We start from the raw sequence: 18786 nt of genomic DNA, 5'->3' as shown, positions 1-18786 counted from the left end.
GTCCTCCAAGTCCCTAGTAGGTGCAAGGCACCACAATAAGCTGGTTCAGGTGAAACACTGACACCACCTTAGGGAGAGAACTGGGGACGAGTCCACAGCTCTGCCCTGTCCGAATGGACAAACAGATATGGGCTTTTTTGAGAAAAAACCACCAATTTGACACTCGCCTGGTCCAGGCCAGGGCCAAGAGCATGGTCACTTTTCATGTGAGATGCTTCAAATCCACAGATTTGACTAGTTTTAAACCAATGTGATTTGAGGAATCCCAGAACTACGTTGAGATCCCACAGTGCCACTGGAGGCACAAAAGGGGGTTGTATATGCAATACTCCCTTGACAAACTTCTGGACTTCAGGAACTGAAGCCAATTTTTTCTGGAAGAAAATCGACAGGGCCGAAATTTGAACCTTAATGGACCCCAATTTGAGGCCCATAGACACTCCTGTTTGCAGGAAATGCAGGAAACGACCGAGTTGAAATTTCTTTGTGGGGCCTTCCTGGCCTCACACCACGCAACATATTTTCGCCACATGTGGTGATAATGTTGTGCGGTCACCTCCTTTCTGGCTTTGACCAGGGTAGGAATGACCTCTTCCGGAATGCCTTTTTCCCTTAGGATCCGGCTTTCCACCGCCATGCCGACAAACGCAGCTGCGGTAAGTCTTGGAACAGACATGGTACTTGCTGAAGCAAGTCCCTTCTTAGCGGCAGAGGCCATAAGACCTCTGTAAGCATCTCTTGAAGTTCCGGGTACCAAGTCCTTCTTGGCCAATCCGGAGCCATGAGTATAGTTCTTACTCCTCTACGTCTTATAATTCTCAGCACCTTAGGTATGAGAAGCAGAGGAGGGAACACATACACCGACTGGTACACCCACGGTGTTACCAGAACGTCCACAGCTATTGCCTGAGGGTCTCTTGACCTGGCGCAATACCCGTCCCGTTTTTTTTTTTTCAGACGGGACGCCATCATGTCCACCTTTGGTATTTCCCAACGGTTTACAATCATGTGGAAAAAACTTCCCGATGAAGTTTCCACTCTCCCGGGTGGAGGTCGTGCCTGCTGAGGAAGTCTGCTTCCCAGTTTCCATTCCCGGGATGAAACACTGCTGACAGTGCTATCACATGATTTTCCGCCCAGCGAAAAGTCCTTGCAGTTTTTGCCATTGCCCTCCTGCTTCTTGTGTCGCCCTGTATGTTTACGTGGGCGACTGCCGTGATGTTTTTCCCACTGGATCAATACCGGCTGACCTTGAAGCAGAGGTCTTGCTAAGCTTAGAGCATTATAAATTTACCCTTAGCTCCAGTATATTTATGTGGAGAAAAGTCTCCAGACTTGATCACACTCCCTGGAAATTTTTTCCTTGTGTGACTGCTCCCCAGCCTCTCGGGCTGGGCTCCGTGGTCACCAGCATCCAATCCTGAATGCCGAATCTGCGGCCCTCTAGAAGATGAGCACTCTATAACCACCACAGGAGAGACACCCTTGTCCTTGGATATAGGGTTATCCGCTGATGCATCTGAAGATGCGATCCGGACCATTTGTCCAGCAGATCCCACTGAAAAGTTCTTGCGTGAAATCTGCCGAATGGAATTGCTTCGTAGGAAGCCACCATTTTTACCAGGACCCTTGTGCAATGATGCACTGTTTTTAGGAGGTTCCTGACTAGCTCGGATAACTCCCTGGCTTTCTCTTCCGGGAGAAACACCTTTTTCTGGACTGTGTCCAGAATCATCCCTAGGCACAGCAGACGTTTCGTCGGGATCAGCTGCGATTTTGGAATATTTAGAATCCACCCGTGCTGTTGTAGCAGTATCCTAGATATTGCTACTCCGACCTCCAACTGTTCCCTGGACTATGCCCTTATCAGGAGATCGTCCAAGTAAGGGATAATTAAGACGCCTTTTCTTCGAAGAAGAATCATCATTTCGGCCATTACCTTGGTAAAGACCCGGGGTGCCGCGGACAATCCAAACGGCAGCGTCTGAAACGGATAGTGACCGTTCTGCACCACGAACCTGAGGTACCCTTAGTAAGAAGGGCAATTTTGGGACATAGAGGTAAGCATCCCTGATGTCCCGGGACACTATATAGTCCCCTTCTTCCTGGTTCGTTATCACTGCTCTGAGTGACTCCATCTTGATTTGAACCTTTGTAAGTGTTCAAAAAATTTATTAGAATAAGTCTCACCTAGCCTTCTGGCTTCAGTACCACAATATAGTGTGGAATAATACCCCTTTTCTTATAGTAGGAGGGGTAATTTAATTATCACCTGCTGGGAATACAGCTTGTGAATTTTTTCCCATACTGCCTCCTTGTCGGAGGGAGACCTTGGTAAAGCAGACTTCAGGAGCCTGCGAAGGGGAAACGTCTCGACATTCCAATCTGTACCCCTGGGATACTACTTGTAGGATCCAGGGGTCCTGTATGGTCTCAGCGCCATGCTGAGAACTTGTCAGAAGCGGTGGAACGCTTCTGTTCCTGGGAATGGGCTGCCTGCTGCAGTCTTCTTCCCTTTCCTCTATCCCTGGGCAGATATGATCTTATAGGGACGAAAGGACTGAGGCTGAAAAGACGGTGTCTTTTTCTGCAGAGATGCGACTTAGGGTAAAAACGGTGGATTTTCCAGCAGTTGCCGTGGCCACCAGGTCCGATGGACCGACCCCAAATAACTCCTCTTCCTTTATACGGCAATACACCTTTGTGCCGTTTGGAATCTGCATCACCTGACCACTGTCGTGTCCATAACATCTTCTGGCAGTTATGGACATCGCATTTACTCTTGATGCCAGAGTGCAAATATCCCTCTGTGCATCTCGCATATATAGAAATGCATCCTTTAAATGCTCTATAGTCAATAAAATACTGTCCCTGTCAAGGGTATCAATATTTTTAGTCAGGGAATCCGACCAAGCCACCCCAGCTCTGCACATCCAGGCTGAGGCGATCGCTGGTCGCAGTATAACACCAGTATGTGTGTATATACTTTTTATGATATTTTCCAGCCTCCTGTCAGCTGGTCCTTGAGGACGGCCCTATCTATAGACGGTACCGCCACTTGTTTTGATAAGCGTGTGAGCGCCTTATCCACCCTAAGGGGTGTTTCCCAACGCGCCCTAACTTCTGGCGGGAAAGGGTATACCGCCCATAATTTTCTATCGGGGGGAACCCACGCAACATCACACACTTTATTTAATTTATCTGATTCAGGAAAAACTATGGTAGTTTTTTCACATCCCACATAATACCCTCTTTTGTGGTACTTGTAGTATCAGAAATATGTAACACCTCCTTCATTGCCTTTAACGTGTGGCCCTAATAAGGAATACGTTTGTTTATTCACCGTCGACACTGGATTCAGTGTCCCTGTCTGTGTCTGTGTCGACCGACTAAAGTAAACGGGCGTTTTAAAACCCTGACGGTGTTTTTGAGACGTCTGGACCGGTACTAATTGTTTGTCGGCCGTCTCATGTCGTCAACCGACCTTGCAGCGTGTTGACATTATCACGTAATTCCCTAAATAAGCCATCCATTCCGGTGTCGACTCCCTAGAGAGTGACATCACCATTACAGGCAATTGCTCCGCCTCCTCACCAACATCGTCCTCCTACATGTCGACACACACGTACCGACATACAGCACACACACAGGGAATGCTCTGATAGAGGACAGGACCCACTAGCCCTTTGGAGAGACAGAGGGAGAGTTTGCCAGCACACACCAAAAACGCTATAATTATATAGGGACAACCTTATATAAGTGTTTTCCCTTATAGCATCTTTTTTATATATTTCTAACGCCAAATTAGTGCCCCCCCTCTCTGTTTTAACCCTGTTTCTGTAGTGCAGTGCAGGGGAGAGCCTGGGAGCCTTCCCTCCAGCCTTTCTGTGAGGGAAAATGGCGCTGTGTGCTGAGGAGATAGGCCCCGCCCCTTTTTCGGCGGCCTCGTCTCCCGCTCTTAACGGATTTTGGCAGGGGTTAAATATCTCCATATAGCCTCCGGAGGCTATATGTGAGGTATTTTTAGCCAAAATAGGTATTCATTTTGCCTCCCAGGGCGCCCCCCTCCCAGCGCCCTGCACCCTCAGTGACTGCCGTGTGAAGTGTGCTGAGAGGAAAATGGCGCACAGCTGCAGTGCTGTGCGCTACCTTTAGAAGACTGAGGAGTCTTCTGCCGCCGATTCTGGACCTCTTCTTACTTCAGCATCTGCAAGGGGGCCGGCGGCAAGGCTCCGGTGACCATCCAGGCTGTACCTGTGATCGTCCCTCTGGAGCTGATGTCCAGTAGCCAAGAAGCCAATCCATCCTGCACGCAGGTGAGTTCACTTCTTCTCCCCTAAGTCCCTCGTTGCAGTGATCCTGTTGCCAGCAGGACTCACTGTAAAATAAAAAACCTAAGCTAAACTTTTCTAAGCAGCTCTTTAGGAGAGCCACCTAGATTGCACCCTTCTCGGCCGGGCACAAAAATCTAACTGGCTTGGAGGAGGGTCATAGGGGGAGGAGCCAGTGCACACCACCTGATCGGAAAGCTTTACTTTTGTGCCCTGTCTCCTGCGGAGCCGCTATTCCCCATGGTCCTTTCAGGAACCCCAGCATCCACTAGGACGATAGAGAAATAACCATTTCTGGTTAGCAAGTTTACAGGAGCTGGTACGCATTACCAGCGGACAGGTTGCCGGCTGACCATAGCCCTCCAAAATGCCAGCAGCGGGGTGAGCGCCAAAAGTCCCCTTGCGGGCTCGGTGTCTTGCTGCATTCACCACAGGATCTACTCCTGCTCTATGGGTGCTGTGGACACCCATGAGTGGGAATAGCCCTGGTGCGCCGGTATTCCGGCTAGCGGCATTGACAGCTGATGGGATTACGGCGTCTGTACCCTGAACGCTGGAATCCCGACCGCCGGCAAATTGACTGCATCCCGATTACAGGATATTTATATGAATGAACAGTTCAGGTTTTATTATTTAAAACATTGTATATTGTACATGTGAACAAATGTACTTACAGCCGCCTCAGACATCAGCACCGGATGTAAACTAGCTTCTGATTTGATATGCATTTTATAAGTATGGTCTAAAATAGCCTGAAAGCTATCCCAATCTTCAACTAAAAAGAAACAGAAAATGATAGGAACAAAAATGAATACTAGTGCCTCAGTTCACTTCATATGTAAACCAAATATACACAGTTTATAGTCTAAAAAGATACGAGGGGTGTGCAATAAGTTTCCAGATGCACAACAAGTATTTTATTTACAAGTGAACATTCAATTTTATCAAAATATTCACCAAAGGAATCTGTGCACAGTTGAATACAATCAAACCACTTGGTGAAGAAGCTGGACCAGTCCTCGGCAGATGTGTCTTCTACATATTGGAAGGTTTCATGGGCCAAAAAATCCACCACATTCCTGGACTTCTTGGCTACATTGTCGTGATGGAGACGGACACCACAAGCAGGAGTGCCAAGGCAGCCGGATCGTGAGTTTTAATTGGCTCACGGATCGGCGCTGAATTGAAGTTAAACACACGCACCGCCGCCGCCTGAGGGGCAGGCTGCGCTCCCCTCACACACAGGACAGCAGCAGCAGCGGTGAGCAGCAGGGGTGTGGGGAAGGGGGGGGTGGAACAGGGTACCCGAAAAGTACGCTTGCCACGCTTCGAGCTTGTTGGCTCGCTCTGCTCCGCTTACCACCTCATTTCTAAAGGTAATAGTTGGTGGCGTGGATAGTAGAAGAACTATCCCGCTGGCCTAGCTCCTCCCCCTGGTGACGTGACTCCCCCCCCCCCCCTCCCCCCGACGTCATAGGTCCCTTAGGCAACTTGAATCTAGCATCTGCACTGTGGCCATATCTGGCACTGCGGGGGGCATTTGTGCATCTGGCACTCATGGGGCAACGTGTCTCTGGCACTATTGGAGTCATGTGTATCTGGCACTATTGAGGTCATATGTATCTGCCCCTTCCCCCATATGTGTATGACGCCCCCATTTTCGTTGACCATGCCCCATGTGGCATTTGGCCACACACATTTTTTGGCACGCGCACACAGTACCTATAAGACATTTTTTCTACTTGCACCACTGATCTACACGGATTATCTCCCAGACAGAGTTTGAGCGACTACCACCAAACCTGGCCAGAATGTCGCGGCATTAATCACCCAACCCTCCTTCTGCTCTCGAGTCTTCAATATCTCCCTCTCACGCCCTGTACCATCTGCATTCAAGCATGCCCATGTCTTCCCCATTCTTAAAAAATAAAATTAAATAAAAAAATACCCTTCATCCTAAAATTCTACCTACGCCTCCAAATGCCTTGTGAATTGTCTACAACCACCTTACTGCCTCTCTTTCCTCCCACTCCCTGCTTGACTCATTTCAATCTGGCTTCTGTCCTCTCCACTCCACTGAAACTGCCCTCAAAAAAGTCAGCAATTACCTCCTTGCTGCTAAATCCAGGGGGACCCTGTGCTCATTCTCCCTGACCTCACTGCTGCTTTTGAAACTGTGGACCACCCTCTCTCTTTCTGCAAATCCTACACTCCCTCGGCCTACGTGTTACGATCCTCTCCTGGATGCCCTCCTACACATCTATGCATAAAACCTTATGCATTAGGTTTATATTGTATGAATATTATATAAGAATTCCATATCTTTAATGATAATGAAGGATTTATTTAATATATACAGTATATACTTTTTAATAATAAATGTGCTGTCCCACCATTGGATTAATGTTTTGTAATTAAGACTGAATTAAAGGAATTTAATCTATTCATGTGAAAGTATAACAACTCTATGGAAGTATGTATGCACACTGGGTTTCTAAAACACAAGTAACCAGCTGAAATTAATTTACTGATTAAACAAGCATGTTAAAAGGAAGGAAATGCTGCCCAGCGCCAGTCTTCAGAAAGTCCCAGTGCATTGTGGGACGAAACGCGTTGACCAGAGTAGCAATTGCTATGCTCCAGACTTCCTCCTACCACCTATTGAGCACACAACAGCTCTGTACTTAAATCTTGCCGCTGGACTAAGTTTGTACAGCCGGACTATTTCCCGCAGCGGCTACCACTACCACCACTGGGAAAGCCATAGCGAGCAGGCGCTCGTGAGCGGACAGCGGCACCCGCGGTCAGACCACCTGGCGCTATTGGGAAACACCATACGGAGGCACCTGTTATCAGCCAGATGTCCCGCCAGCTGTAAGTGCATCACCATCGGAACAAAGGGCCGTGCAGTGGAGATACAGGCGGCTGATTGATTAGAGGCACCAGGAACGGTAATTATGCCAATGTATAGTGCTTGGAGATAAACACTTATAAGCCAGGACGCCGGCAATTGCAGCACTATTATATACATCCAGCTCCGAGGTGCATATCAGCTGTAATGATACTATTTGGATACAAAACAGCCGCTGTGAACACCATTGTTGCAAATTCACAAATACATTATTTTTATTCTTTGGAGGAGGACACAGTGAGAGTCTGCTAATAGTTACTATTTCCAAACTATTTTATACTATCATAGGAATTAAAATGACTTGTTTTAATGTATGCTTATGAAGGAGAGAACAAATAATAATCACTCTCCTTGGAATTTTACCATTTTATTGATGTATATTTTTGATGCATATTTCTGATTGTGATTGCACAATAAATGTGATATTATATAAATACGGGCCTTCCAAATATTAATTCTTAATACTTATTCATTTCTGAGGACCAATAGTTATACAAATAATCTAATATATATATATATATTTGGTATGATTTAAGTAACAAGTATCCACAAGCGCAGTAATCATCTATTTATTGTCCTTTCTGTTAGTATGACAGGGGTTCTAACCAAACCCTTATTACGTGCAGCCGAGGTGGATTAATGCACTCTTAGAGTGTGAATATCTATTTCCATCTATATTCGTAGAATTTTTTATCACAGCGCCAGGAGTGTCAGTGTTGGGGCCACCCTGCATGCTACCAAGACCCACCACCACTCACTGGTCATATCCAGATTGGACTACTGTAACCTCTTCCTATTTGGCCTCCCTCCATTCCAGTCTGTTCTCAATGCTGCTATCTGGGTCATTATCTTCTCCAAACGTACATCTGCCTCCCCTACAAACCCTTCCTCTTCATAACCCAATTCAAACTTCCCTCACTTGCAAAGCCCTCACCCATTCCTTTCGCATTTACATCTAACCTTACCTCCCTTTACAATCTGCCTGCCCTCTTCCCTCCACTAATGAATGCCACCTCTCATGTCAATTTATTACTTCCTATCACTTCCACCTCCAAGCTTTTACCTGTGCTGCTCCCTACCTCTGGAACTCTCGCCATCTCCATATCAAACTCTCTACAAAACTTTAAACAGGCTCTCAAGACCCAAATCATCTTCAAATCCATCCAGCTCTCATTTTAACTCGCTATCCCATGCTCACTATCTACCTCATTTGTGTCACTGCTGTTACCCTCCCCTTTAGAATGTAAACTCATGAGCAGGGCCCTCTTGCCACATGTGCTTTTTCTTCCCTTACTTATACCCTATCATCTACTCCCTACAACGTCACCTATTTGTTTTTGTCCTACACAATTTTAGGTTTAGGGATTAGGCATACTCACCGGTGTAGCAGGTTTATCTTTTGACTGTGGTACATGACGTGTCTGTGTACATGGGCCCTCATTCCGAGTCGTTCGCTCGGTAATTTTCTTCGCATCGCAGTGAAATTCCGCTTAGTACGCATGCGCAATATTCGCACTGCGACTGCGCCAAGTAATTTTACAATGAAGATAGTATTTTTACTCACGGCTTTTTCTTCGCTCTGGCGAACGTAGTGTGATTGACAGGAAATGGGTGTTACTGGGCGGAAACAGGCCGTTTTATGGGCGTGTGGATAAAAACGCTACCGTTTCCGGAAAAAACGCAGGAGTGGCCGGAGAAACGGGGGAGTGTCTGGGCGAACGCTGGGTGTGTTTATGACGTCAAACCAGGAACGACAAGCACTGAACTGAACGCAGATGCCGAGTAAGTCTGAAGCTACTCTGAAACTGCTAAGTAGTTTGTAATCGCAATATTGCGAATACATCGGTCGCAATTTTAAGAAGCTAAGATACACTCCCAGTAGGCGTAGGCTTAGCGTGAGCAACTCTGCAAAATTCGCCTTGCGAGCGATCAACTCGGAATGAGGGCCATGGACTTTAAATATACAGAAAAGGTAGAAAGGTCAACTACAATATTCCTCTTCTACAACATTCCACATTGCTAGCCTGGAAAAGTGATTGAAAACTTGTCTTTAAGGAACCAGTGTCCTGTTCATCATTAGTAACCAAGTGATCTGCAGATTTATGCCAGTTAAACAGTATGAAATTCTATTGATACAGTAAAATAACTTACTCATTCCATTTTTGAGTGGTGAAAAGGCTTCCATGTTTTCTCGTGGTACCCTGAGTGTGTTAGTATCGATGTAGTAAGATGGACCTCTTGACTTGCTTTGATCTCCATCAGTTTCCATTGGTGTGCTGCCATCTTCCCTATCAAGTACCATACCTATGGTTGTAGGGAAATCTACCTGCAATGTTTAATGTGAATGATTAGAAGAATGGTTCATGCTAGAATAGAAAGACATCAATTTCGTACTATTAGGTGGCATACTAAGCTTTAGGATTTTTCTTATATTGCATTAAGACACTGAATACTTCAGAAGTATAGATCTGATCCTGTATGACAAGGACCAAACTAGATTTTTTATTTTTAAATTATCAAATGTATAAGGCTGGCCAAATACTGAAGCAGACTATAGGCACAACTGGCAAAATCCTACACGTGTGTGGGGCCTGAAAACCACTGATGACCGATAATTATATCAGCTCATCTTCATGCATGTTCAGAAACCCAGATGGAAGAAGCCTGAAGACTACCTTTATTGGCCTGTTGGAGAATATCGTTTTCAATAGCATTAACACAGTCCAGTATGATCCAGCCACTCAGCCAGAGGGAACAAATTTCCTCAACCTAAGTCATCTATGCGTGTGGCCAAATTAAATATGGATGAAGAACACAGCTATTGTAAAAATCTTCTGCTCTTTATTCAGACAGACAGTGATGTAATTCTAAGCCAACTGTAGCTCGTTAACAAATTAATGATTAGGGGTCTGGAACGAACTTTCAGGGCTATGCAGCAGCTTTCAGAGAGGCACCTTGGGAAATAGATCAGATAAAACGGGGCACTGCTCATACTGAAAAATTGTCAAATGAAGAGTTTTCAGGTTTCAACAGGAAATAGGGTTCTCTACAGTTTTATGAGATGAGACACTTAGAACGACGACTGTTAAAAACCATCTATAAAATTATGGCACACTTTTGTTAAAGAAAAAGTTAAGAAAATGAGACCTATACTAAAAAATATTGCAAAAATAAGAATTTACTCACCGGTAATTCTATTTCTCGTAGTCCGTAGTGGATGCTGGGGACTCCGTCAGGACCATGGGGAATAGCGGCTCCGCAGGAGACAGGGCACACAATTTAAAAGTTTGACCACTAGGTGGTGTGTACTGGCTCCTCCCCCTATGACCCTCCTCCAAGCCTCAGTTAGGATACTGTGCCCGGACGAGCGTACACAATAAGGAAGGATTTTGAATCCCGGGTAAGACTCATACCAGCCACACCAATCACACCGTACAACTTGTGATCTGAACCCAGTTAACAGTATGATAACGTAGGAGCCTCTGAAAAGATGGCTCACAACAATAAACAACCCGATTTTTTTGTAACAATAACTATGTACAAGTATTGCAGACAATCCGCACTTGGGATGGGCGCCCAGCATCCACTACGGACTACGAGAAATAGAATTACCGGTGAGTAAATTCTTATTTTTTCTGACGTCCTAGTGGATGCTGGGGACTCCGTCAGGACCATGGGGATTATACCAAAGCTCCCAAACGGGCGGGAGAGTGCGGATGACTCTGCAGCACCGAATGAGAGAACTCCAGGTCCTCCTTAGCCAGGGTATCAAATTTGTAGAATTTTACAAACGTGTTCTCCCCTGACCACGTAGCTGCTCGGCAGAGTTGTAATGCCGAGACCCCTCGGGCAGCCGCCCAAGATGAGCCCACCTTCCTTGTGGAGTGGGCATTGACAGATTTAGGCTGTGGCAGGCCTGCCACAGAATGTGCCAGTTGAATTGTGCTACAAATCCAACGAGCAATCGTCTGCTTAGAAGCAGGAGCACCCAGCTTGTTGGGTGCATACAGTATAAACAGCGAGTCAGATTTTCTGACTCCAGCCGTCCTTGAAATATATATTTTCAATGCTCTGACAACGTCCAGCAACTTGGAATCCTCCAAATCGCTAGTAGCCGCAGGCACCACAATAGGCTGGTTCAGGTGAAACGCTGATACCACCTTAGGCAGAAAATGAGGACGCGTCCTCAATTCTGCCCTGTCCGAATGGAAAATCAGATATGGGCTTTTATACGATAAAGCCGCCAATTCCGACACTCTCCTGGCTGAAGCCAGGGCCTTTCACAAAAGTCTGGACTTCAGGAACAGAAGCCAATTCTTTCTGGAAGAAAATCGACAGGGCCGAAATTTGAACCTTAATGGACCCTAATTTGAGGCCCATAGATAATCCTGTTTGCAGGAAATGTAGGAATCGACCCAGTTGAAATTCCTCTGTCGGGGCCTTCCTGGCCTCACACCATGCAACATATTTTCTCCAAATGCGGTGATAATGTTGTGCAGTCACCTCCTTCCTGGCTTTGACCAGGGTAGGGATGACCTCTTCCGGAATGCCTTTTTCCCTTAGGATCCGGCGTTCAACCGCCATGCCGTCAAACGCAGCCGCGGTAAGTCTTGGAATAGACACGGTCCCTGCTGAAGCAGATCCCTTCTTAGAGGTAGAGGCCACGGATCTTCCGTGAGCATCTCCTGAAGTTCCGGGTACCAAGTCCTTCTTGGCCAGTCCGGAGCCACTAGTATCGTTCTTACTCCCCTTTGCCGTATAATTCTCAGTACCTTGGGTATGAGAGGCAGAGGAGGGAACACATACACTGACTGGTACACCCATGGTGTTACCAGAGCGTCCACAGCTATTGCCTGAGGGTCTCTTGACCTGGCGCAATACCTGTCCAGTTTTTTGTTGAGGCGGGACGCCATCATGTCCACCATTGGTCTTTCCCAATGGACTACAATCATGTGGAAGACTTCTGAATGAAGTCCCCACTCTCCCGGGTGAAGATCGTGTCTGCTGAGGAAGTCTGCTTCCCAGTTGTCCACTCCCGGGATGAACATTGCTGACATTGCCATCACATGATTTTCCGCCCAGCGAAGAATCCTTGCAGCTTCTGCCATTGCCCTCCTGCTTCTTGTGCCGCCCTGTCTGTTTACGTGGGCGACTGCCGTGATGTTGTCCGACTGGATCAACACCGGCTGACCCTGAAGCAGAGGTTTTGCCAGGCTTAGAGCATTGTAGATTGCTCTTAGTTCCAGTATATTTATGTGAAGAGACGTTTCCAGGCTTGACCACACGCCCTGGAAGTTTCTTCCTTGTGTGACCGCTCCCCAGCCTCTCAGGCTGGCATCCGTGGTCACTAGGACCCAGTTCTGTATGCCGAATCTGCGGCCCTCTAACAGATGAGCACTCTGCAACCACCATAGCAGAGAGACCCTTGTCCTTGTCGACAATTTTATCCGCTGATGCATCTGCAGATGCGATCCGGACCATTTGTCTAGCAGATCCCACTGAAAAATTTGTGCATGGAATCTGCCGAATGGAATCGCTTCGTAAGAAGCCACCATTTTTCCCAGGACTCTTGTGCATTGATGCACAGACACTGTCCCTGGTTTTAGGAGGTTCCTGACGAGTTCGGATAACTCCCTGGCTTTCTCCTCCGGAAGAAACACCTTTTTCTGAACAGTGTCCAGAATCATCCCTAGGAACAGCAGACGTGTCGTCGGGATCAGTTGGGATTTTGGAAAATTCAGAATCCACCCGTGCTGTTGGAGCACTACTTGAGTTAGTGCTACTCCGACCTCCAGCTGTTCTCTGGATCTTGCCCTTATCAGGAGATTGTCCAAGTAAGGGATAATTAATACGCCTTCTCTTCGAAGAAGGATCATCATTTCGGCCATTACCTTGGTAAAGACCCTGGGTGCCGTGGACAATCCAAACGGCAGCGTCTGAAACTGATAATGACAGTTTTGTACCACGAACCTGAGGTACCCTTGGTGTGAAGGGCAAATTGGGACATGAAGGTAAGCATCCTTGATGTCCAAGGACACCATAAAATCCCCTTCTTCCAGATTCGCTATCACTGCTCTGAGTGACTCCATCTTGAACTTGAATTTTTGTATGTACAGGTTCAGAGATTTCAGATTTAGAATAGGTCTTACCGAGCCGTCCGGCTTCGGTACCACAAATAGCGTGGAGTAATACCCCTTTCCCTGTTGTAGAAGGGGTACCTTGATTATCACCTGCTGAGAATACAGCTTGTGAATGGCTTCCAATACCGTCGCCCTGTCTGAGGGAGACGTTGGCAAAGCAGATTTTTGGAACCGGCGAGGGGGAGACTTCTCGAATTCCAACCTGTAACCCTGAGATACTACCTGCAGGATCCAGGGGTCCACCTGCGAGTGAGCCCACTGTGCGCTGAAATTCTTGAGGCGACCCCCCACCGCCCCTGAGTCCGCTTGTAAGGTCCCAGCGTCATGCTGAGGCCTTTGCAGAAGCCGGGGAGGACTTCTGCTCCTGGGAAGGGGCTGCTTGCTGCAGTCTCTTACCCTTTCCTTTGCCTCGGGGCAAATATGAATGTCCTTTTGCTCGCTTGTTCTTATAGGAACGAAAGGACTGCGGCTGAAAAGACTGCGTCTTTTTCTGCTGGGAGGGGACTTGAGGTAAAAAGGTGGACTTCCCGGCTGTTGCCGTGGCTACCAAATCCGATAGACCGACCCCAAATAATTCCTCCCCTTTATACGGCAATACTTCCATATGCCGTTTGGAATCCGCATCGCCTGACCACTGTCGTGTCCATAGACTTCTTCTGGCAGATATGGACATCGCACTTACTCTTGATGCCAGAGTGCAGATATCCCTCTGTGCATCTCGCATATAAAGGAATGCATCCTTTAATTGCTCTATAGTCAATAAAATACTGTCCCTATCCAGGGTATCAATATTTTCAGTCAGGGAATCCGACCAAGCCACCCCAGCACTGCACATCCAGGCTGAGGCGATTGCTGGTCGCAGTATAACACCAGTATGTGTGCATATACTTTTTAGAGTATTTTCCAGCCTCCTATCAGCTGGATCCTTGAGGGCGGCCGTATCAGGAGACGGTAACGCCACTTGTTTGGATAAACGTGTGAGCGCCTTGTCCACCCTAGGGGGTGTTTCCCAGCGCGCCCTAACCTCTGGCGGGAAAGGGTATAACGCCAATAACTTCTTTGAAATTAGCAGTTTTTTATCAGGGGTAACCCACGCTTCATCACACACGTCATTCAATTCCTCTGATTCAGGAAAAACTACAGGTAGTTTTTTCAGACCCCACATAATACCCCTTTTTGTGGTACTTGCAGTATCAGAGATATGCAAAGCCTCCTTCATTGCCGTGATCATATAACGTGTGGCCCTACTGGAAAATACGTTCGTTTCTTCACCGTCGACACTAGATTCGGTGTCCGTGTCTGGGTCTGTGTCGACCGACTGAGGCAAAGGGCGTTTTACAGCCCCTGACGGTGTTTGAGACGCCTGTACAGGTACTAACTGGTTTGCCGGTCGTCTCATGTCGTCAACCGACTTTTGCAGCGTGCTGACATTATCACGTAATTCCATAAACAAAGCCATCCATTCCGGTGTCGACTCCCTAGGGGGTGACATCACCATTACCGGCAATTGCTCCGCCTCCACACCAACATCGTCCTCATACATGTCGACACACACGTACCGACACACAGCAGACACACAGGGAATGCTCTGATAGAAGACAGGACCCCACTAGCCCTTTGGGGAGACAGAGGGAGAGTTTGCCAGCACACACCAAAGCGCTATAATTATATAGGAACAACCTTATTTAAGTGTTGTTTCCTTATAGCTGCTTAAATATATATAATATCGCCAAAAAATGCCCCCCCTCTCTGTTTTTTACCCTGTTTCTGTAGTGCAGTGCAGGGGAGAGCCTGGGAGCCTTCCTAGCAGCGGAGCTGTGTAGGAAAATGGCGCTGTGTGCTGAGGAGATAGGCCCCGCCCCCTATTCCGGGCTCTTCTCCCGGTTTTTCTGAGACCTGGCAGGGGTGAAATACATCCATATAGCCTCATGGACTATATGTGATGTATTCTTTTTAGCCAGAAAGGTATTAACATTGCTGCCCAGGGCGCCCCCCCCAGCGCCCTGCACCCTCAGTGACCGCCGGTGTGAAGTGTGCCTGAGCGCAATGGCGCACAGCTGCAGTGCTGTGCGCTACCTCGTGAAGACTGAAAAGCCTTCAGCCGCCGGTTTCTGGACCTCTTCTTACTTCGGCATCTGCAAGGGGGTCAGCGGCGCGGCTCCGGTGACCCATCCAGGCTGTACCTGTGATCGTCCCTCTGGAGCTAGTGTCCAGTAGCCTAAGAAGCAAATCCATCCTGCACGCAGGTGAGTTCACTTCTTCTCCCCTAGGTCCCTCGTTGCAGTGAGCCTGTTGCCAGCAGGACTCACTGAAAATAATAAAACTATCAAAACTTTTACTCTAAGTAGCTCTTTATGAGAGCCACCTAGATTGCACCCTGTTCGGACGGGCACAAAAACCTAACTGAGGCTTGGAGGAGGGTCATAGGGGGAGGAGCCAGTACACACCACCTAGTGGTCAAACGTTTAAATTTTGTGCCCTGTCTCCTGCGGAGCCGCTATTCCCCATGGTCCTGACGGAGTCCCCAGCATCCACTAGGACGTCAGAGAAATTGCGATTATTGCTGTGATGTATAAATTAGAAAGAGCTCCAAAAGTACCCTTCCCTATTCATAACAGTGGAATTAAACAAGCAACAAGATATAAATTGTACAGACCCATCTTTCCAACTTGCTTTATAAACTGTACTAAAAGGTACATCTATCACTTACCATCTACTACTCTATGGTCAGTGGGCCACCATATGCAATTCCCTGTCTTTGGCCTGTATCAATAGTTAGGACTCAACCGACACAGCGTTTTATGCGCCTTCTAGTCAAACCCATAATATCTGACCTATGATGCAGGGGTTGTGCTCAGACATATAAGGAATACATCCGATTGCTCACTAAAAAAAAGCTGCAGTAGGAAAGAGTTAGGGGTGATCCAATAGACCTACTAGAATGAGGTTGTTCATTAATACATAAACATTTTGGATAATTTGATAAAAAAACAAAAAAAATACCGTATTATTCATTATCAGAATAAATTGGAATTGAAATGTTGGCCAGTGAGTGCACAGCTTTATCTCCTTTGTGCTATTTAACTGTTTGGCAGCATTGCCTAGGCTGCATTTGCAGTAGTCATGTGTATATTACAACAGTATAGTAGTATTTTACCAATCCTCCTTTAAATTCTGAAGAAAGTCGGACCCTATTGTGGCTGTGGACAATAAAACTGGTGTTACAGATTGAATCCGTGTATTGCAAAAATGTATTGCCTTATGAAAATTTCCATTTCTCACATGATCAGTTTCTCTGCCAGTTTACCAAGAAACACAATTATCGGCCAATTTTAAGGATGTTCATATGACAATAAAAGAGAAATGGAACAAATGTTTCAAAACATGGGCTAAGCTAAAGTACATCCCGGTAGAGAACAAGGTTATGGCCAAAAAAAAAAAAGTTTAAATACAACCTGAACTTTAAAGAGATACTTATGTGTTTCTATACCATGCAGGGTGGACAGTCAATGTAAGCATTGGAATATAATGTAGAATTTGGGAGGAGGAGGAGGAGGAGGGGGGGATTCCCTAAGTAGTTCTGTATTAGCAATGATTGTGAATCACGGAATAAATAAATATATGTGATTAAAGCTTAGTTTGGAACAAACCAGGAAAAAACAAGATAAACTATGTATAATCCAATAAACTTTTAATATTGCCAATAAATAGTGAGAGGCCATCTCAAAGGCAGCAATAGTGATACATTATGTATTCAAGTGGAAACGGCATCATTATGCAGCTTGGTGCACCAGCAACGAAGTGGCTGTCAGGGTGGGTTGGGTACAGGATCCCAGTGGTTGGAATCCCAACCGTCAGAATGCCGGCAGGGGGTGAGAGTATACCGAAGCACCTTGCGGGCTTGCTATGCTTGCCACGCAGCAGGCTCAGGGGCTCGCTTCACTCGCCACAGGCTCTATTCCCACTCCATGGGTGGCCTGAACACCCAGCAGTGGGAATAGCTGTGGCGGCGCTGCCGGCATTCTGGCGGTTGGGATTCTGGCATCGGTATTTTGACCATCGGGATTCCAACTACATCCCGTCATGGTGCATGTTGGAAACAACGGGAGCACTGGTGCACACGTGAACAGCCCACTCACAGGTGAGATGCTGATTACAGCTTACACATACATATTATACAGTCATTTATTGTTGTGACCCTTTGAGAAAGGTGCGCTCGCACTTAAACAGCCGTCATGGTTGTTTGCAGGAGTGCTACAAGAAGCTGCTTTTCTGTTTTGAGCACTTTATTATGGAACATTAAAACCCTTTGTGCACTTTGATTTCATAAGGCTGTGCTGGTTATCATTTGTCTATCATTGGGCTTACTGCTATTGAGGATGAATTTTTATTGACTATACATTGTTCCTTTGGGTGTTATCAGCAGTCTTTTGGCATTTACAGTTTTGTGTAGGGTTAGCATTGACTGTAGCAAGATAAGTACTATTTATCTGGGGTGCATTAGGCACTGGGTAACTTTTTGTAGTTATGATAAAAAGGTAGTCTATGAACCTGTGCAGAGTCTAAAAACTCTAGGAGATTAATTTTCTCCTACACACCCAAGATTACAATTTAAAACATTCCCGCATGCTTACTATGAAATACCCCCAAAAAAGTGTGTTGCTATTTTTGCTACATAACACTGCCCCCATTCAAATTCAGTCCTCAACCAAAAGATAATTTTATAATCACTGAAAGTCGATTAAGCAATTTGCATGAAATTCTCTCAACTTAAGCAGCATGACTTGTATTATGCATGGAAGGTTTGTCACCATCCCTGATCAAGAGTTTACTCCTTACTCTGCTTCACACAGACTGGTTCTCATGACTTGATTTGTTGTTCATGGACCATATTTCTACCCAGTCCCTCTGAGCGGTAGATTTCTCCCTGATGTTCTCTTCTTACCACTCCCTGATCTCCATCCATTTAGAGCTCTCTTGCACACCCTATGCATCCACATTGGTGCCATAATTATTCTCATTTTACCAAGAAGGAAAAAAATTGTGAAAAAGAGTGCACAAGCCTTCCACATTTTAAGGATTTAAACTGAGGACACAATTCCCATACTTAGCTAGGAAGCTCACAAAGATATCATCTGTTGTGTTTTCATTTGCCCAAGTACAGCTTGCTGGAAATCTCAAAATCCGATCTTATTTAATCAGTCAACAAAAAACTTTTAGTGGCTTTGGATGCAGAAATCGGATGAGACGGTCCTTTATGCACCATGCCAATTGCAATACTTCTGTACCCTTCCACCGGGGAATTGCTGCCTTGTATTTAAACCCTTGAGTGAATGCTCTTTGTACATCCCCATTCTGCAATGGAACTCAACAGGGCTTTCCCTTGTCACGTTCTAGATGTCCT

General features: G+C 46.4%; 1 protein-coding gene across 1 annotated transcript in view; it reads right to left on the bottom strand.

Annotated features, from left to right (window-relative positions):
* LOC134909439 (actin-like protein 6A) overlaps nt 1-18786 on the bottom strand; it is a 196576-nt gene that overhangs the window by 110442 nt on the left and 67348 nt on the right. Inside the window, exons 3-4 of the mRNA XM_063916315.1 lie at nt 9394-9564; nt 5006-5106 (exon numbers count right to left, since the gene is read on the bottom strand). Of these exons, the coding sequence (XP_063772385.1) occupies nt 5006-5106; nt 9394-9564 (272 nt within the window). The remainder of the gene's footprint in view (nt 1-5005; nt 5107-9393; nt 9565-18786) is intronic.

The sequence above is a fragment of the Pseudophryne corroboree genome, chromosome 4 (assembly GCF_028390025.1).
Source record: "Pseudophryne corroboree isolate aPseCor3 chromosome 4, aPseCor3.hap2, whole genome shotgun sequence".
NCBI classification, from domain to species: Eukaryota; Metazoa; Chordata; class Amphibia; order Anura; family Myobatrachidae; genus Pseudophryne; species Pseudophryne corroboree.
This window is presented reverse-complemented; position numbering and strand designations above follow the sequence as displayed.